Raw genomic sequence first — 20803 nt, forward strand, 5'->3', positions numbered from 1 at the left:
CCCTAACTTAATTTCAAACTTTGCTAAAGATAAATTAGATTTGGGAAAAGTCACAGTGGGACTGGGGAAGGAAGTCAAAGGGCACTGGCTGCTTAATGTGTTAAAAACCATCGTGCTCATTTTGTTCTCTTCCTTTTGCTACTTAGAAGTGAGCTCAGGGAATAAAGCCAGGGCAGTATGACTCCTTGCTTCACGTGCTGAAGAAAGGTGAAAAGTGACAGGGAAGTCTCTTCCTCTGACCCCAGTGCTGGCATTGTCCAGCTGCTCTGCCTGGGAAGAGTGAGCACTAAACAGCTGTCTAGGAAGAACAGAACTTGTTCTTCCTCACCTGGGCCAATAGAAGTGCTTACAAAAGTGCACTGATTTTCTCCAGCTCTGCTTCATGGATTTGTTGTCTGCACTAACTGATAAACAGAAAAACACACTCTTTGCTGACACAGTACATTGTCAATAGGCAGCCCATAAAATAGCATCTCACAAGCCCTTCTGCTTCTTTCAGTGTTAGACACTAACACCCAGCTCAATTTACACAAGATGTCAACTTAGGTTAACTGAGAATCTTTTTCCCATTAGACCTTTCTGTCTATTAGACCTTTTGAGTGCACATATTAGTATGAAGTCCTACACTTTTCTGTTGCATGCTCAAAAAGCGTATCAACCTTCCCTCCCATTTAATTGATAATAGATTGCCAGCCTTGCTAAGGGACCCTCTTGCCTGCTACATCTTACTAAACCTCAATCACTGAGACAGCTTCTCTTTCAGGTTAGCTTTATTCAGAAAGTTGAGCTACCAGTTAATGATTTCCCTCCCTGAAGAAGGAAGAGAGCACAGCTAATACTTTTTTCCCCCCCTTGGAGGTATAGAAAGGAGTGCTGTTGTGTTGCAGATTTCTTGAAAGTATATTATACAGAGAGCCCTTGACACATTCCCAGGTGACTAACACTCTCTGTTAGCCCTTTGTTAGAGGTTTTTTATCAGAGGGTGCAATCAGAATAACAGCAAACAGTTATTCTTTGTTCCCTGCTTGCCTCATGGTATGGATCCTTGCTTATGCTATAGAATTTGTATGGAGAGAACTGTCTCCAGGCTTGAAATATGTGTTGCCACAGCCTGCCTGTTTTTCCAGCCATGGGGTTGTTCCTTGCAAACCTGAGCCTTAAATACTGTAGAGGACTCAACTTTCTGTGTAGACACAGCTGTCAGCTGGGAATGGGAGAGCCGTGAGTCAGAGCTGCCTAAAGCAAATGGGAAGAGATTGTAGGGGCTAAGGTAGAATTCATGAAGCTTCCCAGTGTCTCCTGGCCCAGGTTCCTCCAGTTAAACAGCTATCATACTGCACAGCACCTCTCTGCCTTTTCACTTTGCAATCAAAAGCCAGAAGTGGACAAAAACCTCATGAGGTGGCTGTGGGAATGGCCACCTGAATTTCAGATACCAAAGCAGCAATTCTAAAAAGAAGAGGCCTGGAGTGTATTATTCTTCTGTCTGGCCAGGTGAAAACCCCTGACTGTTGAAGGCTTAAGGAATGGGATACACAGCCTTGCCATGGAAAGGGAAATGAAAACCAGATTGACCTTAGCATTGCTGCTGTTTTCCCTGTGCTCAGACAAACTTTCCATCCTCTTAACTGCCTTCATTGCTCTTAGTGAGGCTGTTCCTGAAATTGCCTCAAGACTGTGCAGCCCTCCAGCTTGCTTCTTGCCTCTTCTAGCAGTCTGAACCATCAATAAATTATTGTGGACACTTTGTTTTCTAGATGCTTTTTTTAAAGTATCCTGGTGAAATATTTATCCAGGATCTGGCAGCAGATGAGCAGAGGAGACTGTTTTGTTCCTTCAGGCATTTTTTCCTGAGGGTCAAATCCTTGTCCTTTCCACTAAACCAACCATTCTGGTATTTTGAAAGCGAACAAGGAAGGACTCAAGGGCAAGTTACTTGCTTCAACCAGACCCAGCTTAAACCACAGGCATGAAAGGTTATTGTCAGTGCATTTTCTCTCTCTTACAGAGAAGATCAGCCCTCAGTAAGAGCCCATGAATGTGGGCTGATTTTAAAGACTATCATGGCTAAATGTCTTCCCTACTTGGGCCATCTTGTAGGGCTTCAAACTGGAGGAAAGGGTGTGTGAGCAAGGAAGGATCCTTCCCATCTGCTGCACCCTCTGGGGAGCCAGTGCTGGGCTGTTGGGAAGGGAAAAAAGGTCTCTGCCATTTTTTGCACTGCAATAAGCAATGTTTCCTCAGCATTGCTTGCACACCTCTGCAAAATTACCTCAATACAGATCAAAGTGCTTTGGACTTGGAGGGGTTTTCATTTTATTTGGCACTTAAAGAGGAAGAAGCAGATTTTGCAAAGCATCTCTAAGAAAGATCTGTGACCACAGGGCGGTCTCGATCTTGAAGTGCTTTATATCCTCTGTAGTTGGACTTACAAAGCTGGCCCCAAAGGTTTCCTGTGGAACTGCTCACCCAGGTAAAGCTTAGCACAGGCACATCTATCTACCAGGTAAACATTAGACACAAGAACCTATTTTGCCTCCAAAGTCCCTGATCAGTGTGTCCTTTAAATAAAAGAGCATGTGCCTGTAGAGAAGCAAACACTGCTTTTTCAGCCCCCTGGTGTGGAAGAGTTAGGAAGACTGCAAACCAACTGTCCTTTCTTGGCTGACTCCTTGCTTTAACCAGGGAAGGAGAGCATTCACAGACAAGGGGAAAACCACCTATACCTATTAATCAGCAATATGAGTATGTTGGGAAATGAGACAAGAAGTTGGTGATGTGGGGATTTATCACCTGGGTTGCTATTGTTCGGAAGCAGTAAGCAGAACTAGTTAATGTTCCATCTTGTTAAACGTGCATTTCAGCAAGGAGCTGAAGAGCTGAATGTTTTATGGCCAGGGATCCCAGAGTTTTCACCTGTTGGCTTTTGTCTCTGCTTACAGAACTTTGGAAAGTATCACTCAGAGATACCGAATGCGAGTGATTACCTGAGCCGCTGTTACTCACACCAAGATCGATATCTGGAGAAGATCCCTCATGTCTACACCCCCTTGTCAGATCTCCCACAAGATCTTTATCCTCATCGTTCTGACATGCCCTTCTGCTGCCCACCTCCTGGTTCCCGGGCTCCCTACATCTGTCCTAAGGAACAGTATGTTTAAAGTGTCAACACAGCAAAAGGAAGAAGCTAATGTTTTCCACGTCTGTCGTTCAACAGCCAAGGCCTTTCAGAGCCTCCCTTTGCCATTCCTTATTTATTGATTCTTAATTTCAGTGCAACTGTAATTGACATGATTAGGTTAAGGATCTGCCTGGCTTGCTAATGCTCAAGGGAACACTCTGCCTTTGCCCACACCTCATTCAGTACTTGCATCTTTCATTTCTTACCCTGGCCCTCCCGTATGGAGCTGCCTCTGTGTGCATGTGTATGTGGGTGACAGCTGCCTTGTGTTGGACAGGACCTGACCTGATTAAATGTCCGTAGCTTCCCTCGTGTCAATCTCTACACCGTTTGCACCAGAGCAGCCAGGTGGGGATGCCTCAGCTTCAGCTTGTGTGAAGTTTCACAGCACAGCCCTTGATCAAATCTGAGGCTGGAGCATCTCTCTTTTTCCCTCCTTTGGAGAATTTTGTTCCCCTTGGCAGTGGGATGGGAAATCCCTGTTGTGAAGCACAAAACAGCCAAGGTTGCTGAACCAAAAAATAAGATGCTTACAACGAAAGATGCTCAAAATCAACCCATGAATAGAGAAAAGGGCTTGGTTTAGGGAGTTTGTTTCTGTCCCTTTTCCCCTCCTGTTCTCACTGCCAGTGTCTTGGATTGGCACTTCTAAATCCAGATGGCGTGGGGCCATATTTCAAAGCCAACACATTTGGAGACAGCATCCTTCAATAACTGTCTTATCACTTGAAACTCAAAAGGGAAAAAAAATAGAAAGGAAAACATTCTCTCTAATTTTCCTTTTCAAAGCCTAAGATGAACCCCACTAGCTTTTTCCCCTTCTCTTCCTTGCATCTGTTGACTGGAATTTTAAAATGAACTCAGGCAGTATATACAGAATAAATCACGATTTCAGGTACTCTTCTTGCTCTTAATGAAGGATAAAAGCCAATAGAGGAATCTGGCCTTTTAACTTTTTTTTAAAGCATCTTCATTTTGGGTCTCCATTTTTTTGCATGTGTGTGGGTGTGTAAATCCAAATGTGTACATTTCTGTGACCACAAAGTGTTTTACAGAAGGGAATTTATCTCCACACCACGTTTGCATTCACTTGTATTAGAGGGAAAATAAATAGAGAGATACACCTAAATGCATACAGAAGCAAAGAAGAGAAAGAGGAGAAAAAGAAATGAACATCTGTATAAGAGCTTGGTTTCAAGGATAACTTTCATCCGTTTCACCCAGGTATGGCATAGAAGAGATGATGCTGGGACAGCTCTGAATAAGGGGATGGTGCCTTCTTAGTGAATGGGTATTACTCTCCTTTGTCTAGGGTTGGGTATTTGGCATTCTGCAGACTTTGCACACTGAACATCACTCTGGAAACTGTGACAATGATTGAGCAAAGTGCGTGTGGGAGAGGGAGATGGGGACCACACCATTATCCTCCTGCTGAGACACCACACCATGATTCAGGGTGATTTGTACAAACAGGAATTGAAACAACAGTGAAGATGAAAACCTCCCCATAGGAGGAGGTATGAATACTGTGATGGATGCTACAACACAGTAGAGTAATATCAGATACATAGGGAAACACACTAGACAAAATGCTTGTTTGCCAGAGAAGGCAGAGAATGTGTTGCAGGTGGTTTTCTCTGCTGCCCCTGGCTGGAGGGGTGATGTTTTGATGAGGAAGGGGAAGGCAGAGATACAGACTGCAGCATTACAGAGAGACTCTAGTTGCCTTGTGTGGCTTTGCATTTGAGCTGCCCACAGAAGACTGCCACCAAGGGTTTTACTGTGCTTTTCCACAAAGCAAAAGGATTTCAATCCTCCTTAGAAAGGGAAAAAGCAAGAAAAGCCTAAATTTGAAGCAGTAATTTGACTTATGCCAGCACATACATTAAGCTTAATAATGTTTTGGTTCTCTTTGCCTCTTGACACTTTCTTCATCCTGGAGAGATGGGTTGGTCTCAAAAAGATGGCAAAAGAATCTCCAAACACCACCAAATTCCTTTGGATGCCAGGAAAAGGGAACAGATATGGTTCTGATTCAGGGCTCTGACTCTCCCCTCCCTTTCCCTACAGTTGCCCCAAGTTTGCCTAATGGCTATTTCCAAACTTTGCTGCACCTTTTGCCACCAGTTTAACACTAGCTTAGCTGACCATGCCCACAGTGACCCTGCAACAATGCTAATGAGAGGAGTTTCTCTCCTGCCACATTGCAGAACGATATTAAAAGTTCCCTTCTCTGGGAAGAGAGCCATCCAGTAACATTGCTGGGGGGAGACTGCTGAACAAGCTGAACAGGAACCTGGAGTTGTATGATTGTGCATCCAGTGGGCTGGCAGACCATGGCAGGAACTGGTGTTTCATTTCTGTGTCTTACTGGTGTGAGACATGAAGCCATTCCTCCTGTTACTGGTGTGAAATGTCATCGTTTCTGTTCCGTATGTCGGTGGCACTGACACAAGAGCTCTTGCAGATGGAAAAGACTGATCACAGAACTTAAATAAAAGTGAACTGAAAGAGTTAAAACAGCTTCTCTCACAGCTGTGAAACTTGTGTGAGGTGCCTGATCTGTTCCTTTATCCCAGTGCTGACTCTTCCTGAGTTGTTCACTACATCTGACGTCCCTTGTACATTCACACCCCAAAACATACACAAATGCACACACACTCCTGCCTTTGCATAGGGTTCCAGGAGCTGAGCTCAGGCTGCTCACACAGGCTGTCCTGGGGACTACAATAACCCACCTTTCCTGTTGCATCCTTCACTGTCTGCAGCACTTGCAAAGACACAGGACTCAAAGGTAAAGAGAGGGTTTACGTGACTTGCAAGCAATGCCCGATGCACATTACCACTACAGCTCTGCCCTCAGAGCAATACAGAGATAATTATGATGCCTAAGTGCTTTATGAGATGAATAACTGAACTCTTGCAGTTCATTTATGTCACCTGTTACCATTTAGAGAAGCCTCCTCCCAGCTTCTCTTTGCAAGTGGATGGAATAGTTTCAGAGCCACAAAAGCCAGTCTTCTGGGCCAGTAGCTATTCAGGGAGGGTACAGGTGAAGTCATCCCTGGGGGCCCTTTCCTTCTTGCACCTTGTTTTCCTTCTGCAGGCAAGCAGCACTCCTGGTTCCATTGCAGGTATACTGTAAATGTTTGAAGCCAACAAATGCACTGTTCCTGCTTTTGCTGCAAGAGACTGATGCACTGTGTGGGATATGTCAGAGAGGGTTGGAGGCTCAGAGAGCCCTGCCCTGACCCACTCATAATGCAGGGGGAAGGAGACTACTCCATCTCTGCTGCTGCCTAATTACACACACTGCTAGTCCCCGTGAATCATGGTGCAGTGAGCAGGCAACTGTTGGTGTCCTGGGCAAAACCAGATCCTGCCCTGGCTGGTGGAGAGCACCCCCTAGGTAATCTGAGATTAGTGATAGCTGGATTCATACAAAACAGGCAATAGAGAAAAAAAAACCTGTTTTTAAAGGTCCTCTGATTAAAATGGTGACCATGGTGCTGGCACAGCCCCAGTGTGGCCACACACCTCAGCAGCCCAGAAGGCAGCAGCAGCAGTGCTCCCTGGCCAGACTCCCACCTTCCTCACTGCCAGGCACTGCTGGCTTCGAGAGGAGGTGGAACAGGGCTGTTAAGTGCCAGCCTGGTCATCCTGCTCCTGTGGCTAGTGTTTGCCTTGTTGAGCAAGCAGACAGTTGTCCTTGTGCCCACCTGCCCTGGAGAGCTGCATACAGACAGACAGAAATTGGCATGTGTGTGTGAGAAGACACGTGCACCCACAGAGCAATGAGTGTCAGCCCAGTCCAGCTGAACACGAAGCTCACACTTACTTAGGAGGAGCCCTATCAGACAGATTTGATCAATACACCATTAGAGAAATTTTAGCACAAGTCACTAACTCTGAGAATGAAAATCTCCAGGATAGTTTTTAATAAAAAAGCTCTACTGCACAAGAATAAAGCCTCTGCATTTGGATAAAGACCTCTTGCAACAATTTAGCCACACATCTGGGCTAGCAAATGGCAGAGGTTGGGATGCAGGGTCACAAAGGGTGGGTAAAAGGGTCTCTGTCTTGCTGTCAGTGGGTTGACTACAGCCTGCATTAGCTGGTCATTACTGGGTAAATATTTATTGGATTGCATGAGATGAGCTGTCATGACCATGACATATTAGTGTTTCTTTTGATTGTTTCTCAGAATGGTTCAAGGAGAGACACAACTTCTCCTCACAGACAATGAATCCAAGAAGTAGTGCAGCATGGTGAGACCAGACTGCTGGCAAAGCTGTCCTTGCTTTGCATAAAGACAGACAAGTTTATCCAGTATTTCTGGAACCTGGCATCTCTCCCCATGGCTGTAATTACTTTCTGAACCAGGGAAAAGCATCTTGATTTACCTCATTTGTGGCAGTTTATAATACAGGTGCCATTTGCGTGTAGACTCCCACCAACACCCAGCTAAAGCTTTGTGTATCTCAGTTCAAAAGGCACACAAACACCTAGGCTAGTATCAGAGATGCTTTGCACAGATAAGGTGAAAAAGATGCCCTCCCAAACAGAGGCACTATGAAACACAGCCACTATCAGATATGAAGGCAGGAACAACACTTAGAAGAGTTTTGAGGTCTCTTTCTTCAGAGCTGAATGTACTGTGATCACTCAGAGCAGAGAACCTCCTGCTGGGTCACTTCATGAGTGTACAGACACGTGTGTCTCAATCTACATGTGTAAAACTCACATAGCAGTGTTGCTCTTGAACTGCACTAAATATATAAACCATAACACAATACTTATCCAGCCAAAGAACTGCTGTTTTATCCTTGGAGCTAGTCACCTTTATAAAGAGCTTTTCATATAACACCAAAAAACAGGCACCATGGAAGGGAGACAATACAGCACAGGCAAGAGCTGCATTAAACCTCCAGATCTCTGCTGCAAACAGGGATGGCTGATCTCTCTTTTGCTATACTGTCATGCTCTATTTTCTTTCCCTTTATGGTGGATGGGAGGTGAGGTTTTAAATCCTGCCAAGAATGCATCCAGCCCTGTTCCTTTGGGTGAACATCACCATAGAGGGAATGAACTTCCAAGCTTCCTCCCACCCCCAGATCCTCCCCTCCTCCTTGTAATCCAGGCTCAAGTACCATCATTTTTGTATCAGTACTAATTACATTAATTATTCTCCTCAGTATAAAACTCATTAAGCTGGAATTTATGGTTCATTAACTCAGAGCCAGAGTTCTTCCTCAGTGCAGTGGTGTGGGGCCAGAATTATCTCTGTCCTGGCTGGGGGCAGGTTCTAATCCACATCCCCTGGCCACGTTCCGCACTCCTTACCTCTTGAAGCGTCGCTGAAGTCAGGTGTCATCCAACAGGAGTATCACACCAGGCAGGGAAGGTGCTTCCAAACCACAGGAGGACTGGAAAGGTCAACAGTCTCAGTGCAGCCCCAGTGTGAAAGTTGTTCTGTTACAGTTCAGGGAGGCTCAGGTGCAACCGGCAGGATGGGAGCAGCCAAGGGAAGACGTGCAGGAGGGCTGCATGTGCCAGGGTGGATTGGGACTGAAAAGCAGAGATGTTTGGTGAGATGGGGAAAAGTTTGTACAACTGCTCAGGAGATCCAGCACCAAGTCTAGCACTGTCCTTGTCTTCTTCTAAAGAGTAGCCAGGAGTGGTCTTTCACTGAGCCTGATGTTGGGGTGTCAAAGTGGCCCTTGGAATGGGAGGGAAGGCAGAAAGATGAGAAGCTGCACATCCCCTGCCTAGGACAGAGGCCAGCCCAGCATGTTTCAGACAGGCCTCCCAGACTGGAACGTGGGCTGCTACAGGGAAGTGGCAGGAAGGTCCATCTCCTAGGGCACCCAACTGACAGAGAATCCATTCCCTGAGTGCAGGGCCTCCTTCACATTGTGTGGGTTTCTGCTTCACTCCCTAATTACTGTAATTAGGCAGTCATGCTGAGTGCTGTTAGACAGAGGGTTCAGAGTCATCACAGGTCTGCAGAAGATTAAGCCAGTGCAGGCTTCAGTGCCTGAGCTCTTCCTCACGTTGGTGATGATGATGATTAGAGTAGGAGACACAGCTTTATGACACGGGGTCACGTCCTTTGTCACAGCTCTCGGGTCTGCCCTTGGCAAACGTGGCCAGCACAGGAGAGGCCATAGCACTGGTGTCCTGTCCATTCCCAGGGACCTCTGCATCCCTCCATCTCTCAGAGGTGAATGACAGTCCTGAACAGTAGCTTTGAAGTTCTGGAGGGGAACAGTCATTGGGATGGGCACAGAGATGATAGCAATGCTTTATGCCTACATGTCAAGCGTGAGAATTAACACCAAGTTGGATTTGTGCAAGTGAAAAGTCCTGTGGAGCAGAGAGGAGCCCAGTTTCACATTATTCACTTGCTATCCACATTTCCTCTCCTCCTGGTGTCCTTTAGTTAGGAGGGCTGAGGTTGCTCTGTAACCACGTACATCAACACCATGGTGATCATAACTCTTCTTCCCTATGACTGTATACAGCAGCCTGATTAGTTGAGACATGGCCTTCCCTCAGGTGCTTGCTGACAATAGCAAAGGAGTAAACTGGAGACAACCTTTTTAATCCCACAGCTCTACTTTCTCCCTCCTCAGCCTTTTTTCCCCTTGAGGGCACCCACTGTTTTGCAGCTCTACACCTACCCACACAGGTAGTGAGACACACCGTGTTTAAGGGACAACAGCTTCAGTTCATATACAATTGGCATCTAATTCATTTCTTTGTGAATGTGAAAATCAATACTGTTTATAGAACCCACACAGGCTCTTCCATCGGTCAGTGTCCTTGTTAAGTTCATTTCTGGGTGCCAAAAGATCCTTTCAGGAGGTGATTCTGTTAGCTGCAGAGGGAAAATAACGATCCCCATTTCTCTAATGAATGCTAAGAAGTCTCTAGGGCTCTCCACCTGCCCCCAGCAGAGGGAAAGTGTTTCTTGGTAATGAAGTTTATGGCATGGATTGTTTTTTCTTGGAATTTTGCCTGGCTAGTCAAATTCTAGTGCTTGGTTTTGCTCTAATTAAGGTCAAAATGTCTTCTTACACATGCAAGAACATGTATGTCTTCAGCAGATGTTAAATTATTTGTGCTTGCAAATTTTGTGGGCTTAACAATAAAAGCCAAGCTTGGGCTGTCTCAGAGCATCAGAGATCTACAGTTTTTGCAGTTGCCTATGCCTCTAATTTTATCTCTAGCAAGTAACTTCAAAGCAGCGCTAGATCTCTGCATCCTGATCACTGTGCTAGGAAGAAATCCAGCCCTGGTCCAGTTGGTCCAGTGATAGCTTCTTTCCATCTGGGGATGTTCCAGGGGCTTGTACAGCTGTTGAGTGCTTTCCATTTCCATCTGTTTATCTATGCAATGAGTCACCAGTTCAGTCCACAGTTTCCAGAATGGCTCTCATGATGTAGTTACATGGCAACACCATCTGGAGCTGTCCAACAAGTGAGTTTAGCAGACCAGGAAATCCAGGCTGAGGTTTCCAATTTGCAACTGCTCTTTTTTAACAGTGTTCACCTTCTAAAATCTACACAATTGTTACTAATAATCCATCCCTGTTTATTGATGATAAACCAGCTGGAGTGTGATTGCTTGTTATCTCTCAGGGTCCACTGATACATTTCACTGTTAGGCTGGCCACTTTCCAGTTGTCAGGGCTTCAGTACCAGGAAACCTTCATTTTTCTTTTCCTTAAAAAAAAGGAAGAAAAAGGAGCCTCAGACTTTTAAACAAAGGTTAGTTTTACCTTTTCTTCTTTCTCTTCTACAATCTAAACAGATGGGTGATGGCTAGGGCAAATGCAAGCTACATTTTTTACACTTGTTTCTGTTGTTCTGTTTTGTTTTCTACCCCATGGTTTAAACTGGTGTATAAGTGGATTCCTTGGGATTTACACCGACTCTGTACTGGCTCGTTATGCTCTGGGAGGGCATTCCAGTTACATAAAAAGAGCTCAACTGCATCTTGCTAGGTGTTTCAGGGCTTTTCTGAATACTTTCACCTCTTCCACAGCTGTATGGAATAGAAATGCCTTCTGGGCTAAAGCCACTCCATCCCTCTCTCAGAGGGCAACAGCCTCCCAGATTAGGCATAGCCTCAGGGTGAGAAGCCCAAGCCCAACTTACCATGGGAGGAAGAGGTAAAAAGAGGCAGCTGACTTTCTCTCTGCTAGTTTGAAATGACCTGTCTTGTCTTTTCATCACTAGCAATGCCACAGACCAAGGACCATGCATTTTCCACCTGCTAAACCCCAGGGAGAGGCAGGGCAGGTAGCATAAGGTGTAAGCATTGCTGTGAGCTGAGCCCAAGGGCAGGACAAACCAAAAGGAATAGGACTCTGTCTGTGGCATTTATCTTTGGGTATTTCAGAGGGGGGGATTTATTTTCTGCAGGATATAAAGGAAAGCAAAGAAACTTTATGGCAAATTCATAGTCCAAATTCATTCTTTTTCTGTTGGGGTTTTTCTCTGGTTTTGGGAAGCAATTTTGGGTTAATTTTTTTACAAAAGGCTACAAACACAGTCACACAACCCCACAGAATTTTCACCTGGGTTTTTTTTATGAGCACTGGATTCTTCTGTTCCTATTCACTCTGCTAATCACCAGTTTGGCTTGCTTCGGCTCTATTTTCACAGACCTCCTGGTTTATTTATATCTACCTATCTGTAATGATTTCAGAACCATTACTCACAGCAGCACCAGGAAACGTTCCATTGCCCAATTTACAATTGCAATTAGGAGATCCGTTAGAAACAAATGCAGCTGCCTTTCATTTTAAGCAATATTTTGATCATCATAATTAAAAAAGGAACTTATGGCATTGCATGCATTAGAGAAATTAATACAATTTCCTGGCTGCCTTAAAAGGCATGCAAAGTGGTGGTCTCTAGATGAGAGATTTAGGGGGAGAATTAACCCTTCTGGTTGCTTTTATTGCTCTTCAAGGCCCACTGAAAACCCTAATTATGTTGTTTTTAAGAGTTAACATCACTGTAGAATATGAGTTCTTTGTCATTCAATTTTGGTTTTCTCCTGTTTTTCCCTTTCTGAAATTGCTAGTTATTAAAGCATTTGTGTGCAAACAAGAGCACTTTCCTGTCACTGCTCATTTCAGCTTGCATGTCAGAATGTGCAGGGACAGATGAAATCCAGTTGGTGGTATTCCCACAACTGAATATTCCAAGCTCAATAACAAGCAGTGGCAGATCCTGGGTGTTGTTTGTCTTATTGTGCTTTACAAGACAGAGCACAGGGAGCACAAGATTGGATGAATGGCACAAAAGCAGCTTTGAGGGAAGCAAGGATTCAGATGGACCACCATAAAACATCCTTCTCATGAAAGTTTGGGGCTCATTCAATTAATTCTAACATGCTGTCTTAGCCATGAAAGATGAAAGTTGGACTTATTTTAGTGGCAAGAGAGTCACCTATGCATGACTTTTGCTGTATAATTTGCTTGCCACTTTGGAATGCCCCTTTGAGGCATTCAGTTACTTTGGGTAACAGCTCAGCCCAACACGTTTATGAGCCACAGATCCCATAACTTCTGAAAAATCCTAGTCAGCCTGACTCCTTCCTTTGGAGAACTGACTGCCAGACCAGCATGAGAGGCTCAAGCTCTAGCAATATCAGGAAAGGGTAGATTCAAGAAGCTTCACTCCTTCCCCAGCCCACAGTTCAGCCTTTTCTACCACTCACAGCCACATTCCCCTCTGCTAGGCAGCAGAGCTGCAGTTTGACCTCACCATTACACAGGCTCCTCAACTACACATTACCTCCCCTCCAGCCCCCCCAGAAGTTCTGAGCCCGAACACACAGCCAACCTGCAGCACAGCACTCCATCTTAAAACCACTGGCTCTGAACATGCTGTGTCTAATTCTTGGTTTGCTCCCACTCATTGGCTTCAAGGGAATGACTCCAGATTTACATTTACACTGAAGGAAGATGCAGCCAGGCTTAGCTCTTTTTTCACAAGGTGCAAGCTGATGCACATGACATATCACATAGTGTGCAAACTTCTAGACAACAAGAAATCTGAGCTTCCCTCTTCACTGACTATCCCAGCTCTGAAGACCTCAGGGTACCTGTAATGCACTCGTGTCTCATTCTGCTGAGTTCTGCCCCCACTATGCTCCTTTAACCACAGGCTGCCTTTCTCAGCAGGGAGCTTGTTCTCCAGCAGTGAAGCATTAATACTAGGCACATAGGAAATGCCAAATTTGATCAGGCCTGGGGTTCATCCCACTCACTATCCTGAGATGTGTCATGCCAAAAAGAAAATAACAGTTTGCCTTACGGTACAAGGTTGCAGCTAAAGCCTCGTCTTACCTGCCAATCTAGGCTGGCACTGACTAGGCTGACCCACGGCATTGGGCTCAAGGGATGAGGAGAGGAGGGGAGGAGACAGAAGAGGAGGTTAGTGGACAGAATTTAGTGGTTGCATTTGATCACTGTTTGCACTGTGCCAGTCTCTGGAGGCCCTGCCCAGCTGGGTGCTGCACCAGCCAGAAAGTGTCCCAGTTCTGAAACTATCCAGACAAAATGTTGGGAGAAAGGAAGAGTTTTGAGCCTGGCCAAATGGGATGATTGATGATCCCACTGTAGTGGCATGGAACAGGACCTGCCTTTATATCTCCCCTGTGCCAGAGCACTTGATCATGGTGTCTTTTTTGTCTGGAAAGTGTGAAGGCATTTGTAAGTTTTACAGTCGGAGCAAAACAGCAAAGAGCACCAAGTGATGCCCTGGGAAACGGAGCTAATAACCAGAGGGGTACAACTGAGCCCATGGCATGGAGCAGATGTCCACTGGCATCTGCTGAGGTGTATATCATCTCCAAAGGTTGAGCAAGCCTGGTCAGAAAGATGAGCACTCCTTACACATTCTTGGCCAGTGGGTACAGAGCTAACAGGTCTTTTGCTCTACCTGCAAACGCATTCCCTGGTATGAATCTGCTCCCAATTCACTCCTAGCAGCCTGCCTTTTGTTCCGAGTGAACAACTCTTCTGCATTGGCAACACAAACACACACAAACTGCGACTGCAGGGGAGATGCTAGGTGCTTGAGAATCATGTCAGATAAGCTGAGGGAGAGCAGGCTGATACGAAATGATCTCATCATAATTCCCTCCACTCTTCTTCCTATTTCTGTCGGGGTCTGAAATCTGATAACTTATCTGACCACAGATTTCTATCAGGTGCAAGATGATTTTGACATAATTTGATATCTGTCAGTAACAGGTCAGGAAGACAAGAGCCACTTTTTTTCCTTTAAACACAAGCACATGTACCTACAATGTGCAAAAAGACAATCCCATTTCAAACAAAGGAACAAAGGACTGACTTCATTTACAATTTTTGCTTCAGGTTGGTACCTCACCTTACGGGTGAGTGTGAGCACATTCTTAATTTCAACATCACAAGGTCAGTTCAGTTAAAGAAAATCAAGCTGCAGTCAGTTCTCAGCACTTGGAGTAATAATCACTCCCTGATCAGAACTTATTTGCCATTATCTGCCTGGTGTTGGTCTATGATATATGAAGCAATTTTGTCTGCGACACTTCTGTTCTGTGTGCATGCAGCTCCTGCCTGGTAAAAACTATACAGGATTGGGGTTTTTTTTCTTTGTGCTTTCTTTTTTCCTTACCAAGAAGCAATATTTTAAACTAAAAGGAGTTTTCAAACTGTAGTCACCACTATTCATCTTTACAGTCTCGGGGTACAAACAATCTCTTCATTAGACACTGAATTTTTCTCCATTACAGCACTATCTGAATGCATTTACTTGGTCATTTATTAGAAGTCACTTGATGGGATGCAGGGAAAGAGGGAACTAAATTAAAGCAAAAAGGTCATGTGTGCATGCACACTTGTGTATTGTAAGTGGAGAAGCCTATAAAAATATCCAAACTCAATAACAACCACAACTCCGTAACTAACTCAGACAAATACGCAGTGGAAGGATTGCACTTGCTGCAATGATGGGGTTGGGGGGGGTGAGGCAAAGGGAAAACAGGCTGCCATCGAACCTTCTCTGGCAGCAGTGAGAGCAGGTGGACTGGAGCTCAGGCTGGGAAGAGTGGTTTCTCTTTAAATGTTGCAATCAGCATCAAATGCTTTGTTCGCAGAGAGCACCGGCGGCAGCAGCACTGGCTGTCTGAAGCCATGATTGTCTTGTTGGCTCTACTTTTGTTTGAAAGATCTGCAGGAAGACAGGATTGAAGTCTAACAGGGACAGGCGGGTTTGATCATGCCAAGCCTTGTGCTTTTAGGATTCCCTAAGCCTGTGCTGTGCTTTATGTTTTAGTAATGCCTGAGGGCCATCTGATCAGAGGCTGATTGCATAAATTCAGTACCCACCGAGATCATATGCATATGTAATGGGCAGACTAGGCACCTCAGCTGGCCTTTCACCATGTAATCATGCATGTGGAGGTTAAATTCCCTCCTGAATCTAAGGCAACAGAAGTGGCTCGCTAGTGCAAGAAAATAAAACACAGGAGATCCTACACAACCACGTGAGGCACTATCAGGGTAAGGCTGGGCATTTCAGAATGGTCCTTTATGGACAGGTCTTCATTTTTTCCTTTTTTCCAGAAGCCAGCAGTAGAACAATCCTTTTGGCTGGGTGAGCTCACTTTACAAATCAGAATGGGTGGAGAGAGAAAACATGACCTTGTTCCATCACAGCAGAGGCACACAGAGTATGCCACATACACGTTCTCCCTTCTGCACCAAATTCATCTTCTCCAAGTCTCGTTTTCACCCACACTTCCTTTCAAGCCCTTTTGTTCCTTAGTTTTCTTCTCTTGGATATAGACTCACACCATTTGTGCTCATTTCCCTGCACTGCTTGAATTCAGCACTTCAGCAATGTATTGATAGAGCTGCACTCTAAAGAGATCACACCATGGGCTGTGTTCTACTAGACTAAGACCACTGACTTACTACCCAGCACCGTGTGCACTCACACCATCACTCCCCAGTTAGTTCTACTAGGATGCTTGTGACACTGCTACTTTCAGGGATATAGCTGTTTCTCCATTTATTTTGGTTCCCCCTCCTCACTTCTATTAAAAAAGACAAGTACTTCGTGCATATTCCAGAAGGCTGCTATGGTTCCTCAGAGAAGATCTGTACAAACAAAACTAAAAAAGAGACTATTTCCATCCAAATACTCTTAAAAATTTAACAAAACAACACAACAGCTCATAGCTCAACAGGAGCATTTAGTCTTTTGTGCTTAATTTCCACCGTGAATCTTTCTCTCAGAAGCATGCTCGTGTAGCAACTGCACGGTGAAAATGCCAGACTGAAAAGCAAGTGCATGCAGGCATTTGGCCTATCCAAAAGATAGCAGGACATAAAGCAGGATTATGATCCCAGAATGCAATAAAAAGAGATAAAAAATTCAGAGGAGATCAAAGTAATTTCAGGAGCAAATGAAACATTAACATGGGAATCGTGCCTTATCAACGGAAACACAGCAAATGGCATCAGCCTGGATTATTGCCAAGTGGTCTAAGGCCAGGCATGTCTCTGAAACTCATTTCGGTGTTAGGTGCATCCCAAGAGCTAAAGCAGAGCCAAGAAGAATAGGAAACGTGTGTAGGTCACCTCAAGTCCCCAGTGGACTGCAAAGAGGCTGCAGGTAGCTGTCAGGAGGTGGCAGGTTGCAACTAGCTCAGTATTTGTAGTTATTTGGTTGGTTGGTCTTCAGGTGGACAGTCACAAGAAGGTCCTTCATGGCCCAGAGCTTGACTTAGCTCTTCCTGTCTGATAAGCACTTTAAATGATGAATTGTCCAAGAGCTAAAGCAAGACTTCTCTGCTATGATTCAAGGGTGCCACTCTGCAGAGAGAGAGCCACAGTCTGCACCAGGGGAAAACAACGTGACTTCATGGTGTAAGTTAAGGAAACATCTGTTCAAATCACACAGGTGAACAAAGCCTAAGTAGCTAGAGATCAAAATATAGCCATCATTCAGTGTCTGAAAGCAAATGGAAAGGGGAGGTATTCTCCATTTTAGAGATGACAAACTGCTGCACAGAGGGAAAGAAATCGTTAGACCCTGAATCAATAGCCAAGGCAAGGGAGGAACCTGGGATCTCGTTTGTGAGTGGAAAGAGGAAAGCAAAATGGACACATAGGAACAAAGCCAGGCACCCAGGTTAGAAGAAACCAAAGTCCTTGGAGGAACTCTCCCAAGAGCAGCTCTGTGCTGAGGCTATTGCTAGTCTAATAAGAGCAGAGGAGCTGAGGGCTGGAGCTTGAAGAGGTCCTTGGCACTTTGCTCATTTTGGGCTGCAGTATCTATGCTCAGAAAGGGCTTCTTAAAATTGATGGATGGAGGGGTCTGTTGGTAGTCAGAGCTGAGCCTCTGAAACAAAACCCTTTGACAAAGTCTTTAATTAGATTCTTTGCCTTATCACCAGCATGGACTCTCAATATTTTCCCCACCTCAGTTAGAATCAGCTCCAGACGAGAGACAAAAAATCTCAACCCCAAACCAAGCTGCAATCAATTCTAATTTGCCTGGGACATGAGACATTTTTTGTCTCACCTGACAGAGGCTCAGAGAAGCAATTCTTTAATGTCACAGCTCATGACCTCGTCTCTCCTGTCTGCTTTCAGGCTTCTTCTCTGCCCAGGCCAGCAAATGATGCTGCCAATGAAGAAAGTGTAGCAGCCCTTGGGAGACAGTTTCAGTTTAATGCCCAGCATGTTCAGTTTTGGATATTCTATTGAAATAGAGGGAATTTGTTAAGCTGATGAGGGAAAGCTGCAGTAGAGAAACACAATAGCAGAGTGGGATTAGGCCTGGAGTAAGTGTCTGTACTTTGGAGGATTAATGAGAAAACTGCAATGGATTTTACATGGTGAAAAGGATTCACTGAATGCTTTGGGTGAAATGAAATTAGTCCCACTCATGCTCTCTGAGCCCTCAAGCAGGAGAAGAGAGTGGAACCTGCCCATCACATGTAATAACCAGATCCCCTCCAGCTGCTCTCCTTTATGGAAAATTCCAATGCAACACTGCTGTCCATCTATTTCCATTTACTATGGCAACCCATACTCTCTGTCTCTGGGCAGCATCCTTCCTAATGGGCCATGGGACACTGCCAGGAGGCATTTCTGGTCCAGCCAGCTAATGGTATCTCTGCTGTCAGCTGGACTCTTCTTTTTTGCTCAGGCCAGCAGGACTGGTGGAGGAAGAGCCTTGGAACCAGCAAAAGAACAAAGTCCCACTGCAGCACTGACATTATCAACACTAGGAGAAGAATCTCGGGGGTGAAAGGCTCTTTTCCCAATCTCTATTGTCTGCCCACAGACTGTTGAGTTCCCTTGAGTGGCTTGGCTATTCTAGCAGCATGAGGCAAATCTAATGAAGCCAACTCTGTGTCCTCATAGGAGGGCAGGGACTCAGGGGTCCCCCGAGGTGGAAAGTGAGGGGAAATGTTTGCCTCAGAAATTCCAGATGCTCAAAACACCTGCTGGAGAAAAGGCTAGGAAGGACAGACAATTAAATGAATAGGGAAAGAGAGGAAAAAACAAGAGTTCTTTAATGCATCGATTTTCCAGGTGAAAGGCAGATAAATACACATGTGGATGGATGAAATTTTCCCAGGGTCACGCTGACACATGAGTGATACTAGTGAAGGGCTTCCCAGTGAAGGGACAGACCAGAAAAGGAGGACTCTGATGCATTTATGTTGCATATAGTTGATGCTTCTGGACACACAGAAGAGGCAGTTAAAAGCAGCTCGGGCTGGCTGTTGCCTCCTGTGTGTTGCCTTCCAGTCCATCATTCTTTCTAATTAGGCACCTCTGACACACAATTAATCCTATTTGCCTTCGGGCTTTTTTATCTTTCCTTCTGCTTTTATCAGACAGGGAATTAGACTCTGTTAGTATGTGAAGTGCATTGCATGGACCTGGCTTTTCATCGGGATTTGGAGACTTTTAAGAAGACAGTGTCTAACCCATGATCTTAAAAGTTCCTTACAAGTAATTAATTCCCTTCTTTCTCTTCTTTTTCTAATCACAGTGCTTATTTCACCTATGCTCATACAAGCAAAGGGACAAAGATGTGACTGTGGGATAGATCTCAATTCAATGCTGCAACACCCAGATAATCCCAGCTTTCAGCCTCCTCTCTTCAGCTCTCCTCAGCCACAGACAACATCTCAGCCCCACTGTCCCCATCCTGAGTCTGTCTCCCATCTCAGGCTTTACTTGCAAAGTCCATAGACCTACCTGCTCTTGCAGCCCCAGCCTCTGGGACAATCTCACAGCAGGTCCAGCTTTGGCTCTGCTTCTCTTCCCAACAGATATTCTCTTGCTTTAACCTTCACCAGTCACTTCCCCAGCACTGATGTCCCCTTCAAACTGACTCCCCCGAGTCTCACTCTTGCTCTCCTGGGTGCATGTCAGTGAAGGCAGCTCAGAGGAGTCACCTTGTGAACCTTCAGCTGTGTCTTGAGCTTGTCTTGGGCTCTCTCTAGTCAAAATGCAACGTGCCAGCTGAGGTCTCTCATCACTGGGAAGTTAATAAAGTAATGTTAATGAAACACCCCCTGAATGAGTGGTGAGTGCAAGCAGCAGTGGCCACCATGCCAACTATTCATCACTGTCAAGGTCCTCTGCAGCGTAGAAACCAATTCCAGACCCAAATGAAGAAGGTTTGGCTCAACCCAGAGTGTAATCTGCTTGTCATTTCTAATCCACATTCCTTTGTGTTAAGTGATGAATTGCAAGGGCTGCCAAAGATGAAGGGTTATGAACCACTGAGAAATGAAGCGCTCCATACCCTGCACACTCGTGTCAGCCAGTGATGGCCCATGTGTGGTGCAGCTCCTCTCTGGGCTCTTGCTTTGCTTAGAGACCACAGTGCTGCACTTTCAGGTCACAACTGCTGTATTGGGAAAGGAGATGAGGACTGAGACTTTCCATTGCCCCAGGCTTTTCTGCCCTTTTTCACACCCTGAAAGGATTATTCTCACCAACCTCTAAGCAAGAGCAGCAAAAAAGAAAGAAACAGTGCCAGACTTGAACTCATGGCATGAGCTCTTTGGCAATGAGATAAGGTTAAATCTCTCTTCTTCCTGGAATTTCCCCATGAGGTGCCTTCCTTAGAACTGAGGAAGAAGGAAAGTCTTTCTTCACTAAAGCAAGGTAAAGACAGACTACAGCTAAGCTCTAGTGACCACTGAGCTCAATACCTCTCCTTCCCATGGAGGTCAGCAGCAGAATAAAACCTCAACACAGCCCAGTGCCCTTATGCAGGGAATAGGGATACTTGCCCTCCTCTTAGACAGTAAGTTCCCCCCCATGCAAACACATCCTTCCTAGCCCTTCTCTCTGCCATCTTCAAATGCACATGCAGCCACATCTTCAGCCATGGTTTTTGTTGTTGTTCACAATGGGGATGAGAAAATTGCACACTGGGGGTTAATGAGTCATACACTTATTTGGGAAATAGAGAAGCAAGAAAAAGCCATACTGCTCACCCTCTCTGTAACCTGTTCAGCAAGAGCTGTCTTCCTCAAATCCTGATCCCAGTCCTCCTCACAGCCACCCTGGAGATC

General features: G+C 45.2%; 1 protein-coding gene across 1 annotated transcript in view; it reads left to right on the top strand.

The window, feature by feature from the left end:
- Positions 1 to 5662, top strand: part of NECTIN1 (nectin cell adhesion molecule 1) — a 92460-nt gene extending 86798 nt beyond the window's left edge. The window contains exon 9 of the mRNA XM_062014060.1: positions 2943 to 5662. Coding sequence (XP_061870044.1) covers positions 2943 to 3161 — 219 coding nt within the window. The 3' untranslated portion in view covers positions 3162 to 5662. The remainder of the gene's footprint in view (positions 1 to 2942) is intronic.
- Positions 5663 to 20803: the final 15141 nt, after the last annotated feature.

This window comes from Colius striatus, chromosome 23, assembly GCF_028858725.1.
Source record: "Colius striatus isolate bColStr4 chromosome 23, bColStr4.1.hap1, whole genome shotgun sequence".
Lineage (NCBI taxonomy): Eukaryota > Metazoa > Chordata > Aves > Coliiformes > Coliidae > Colius > Colius striatus.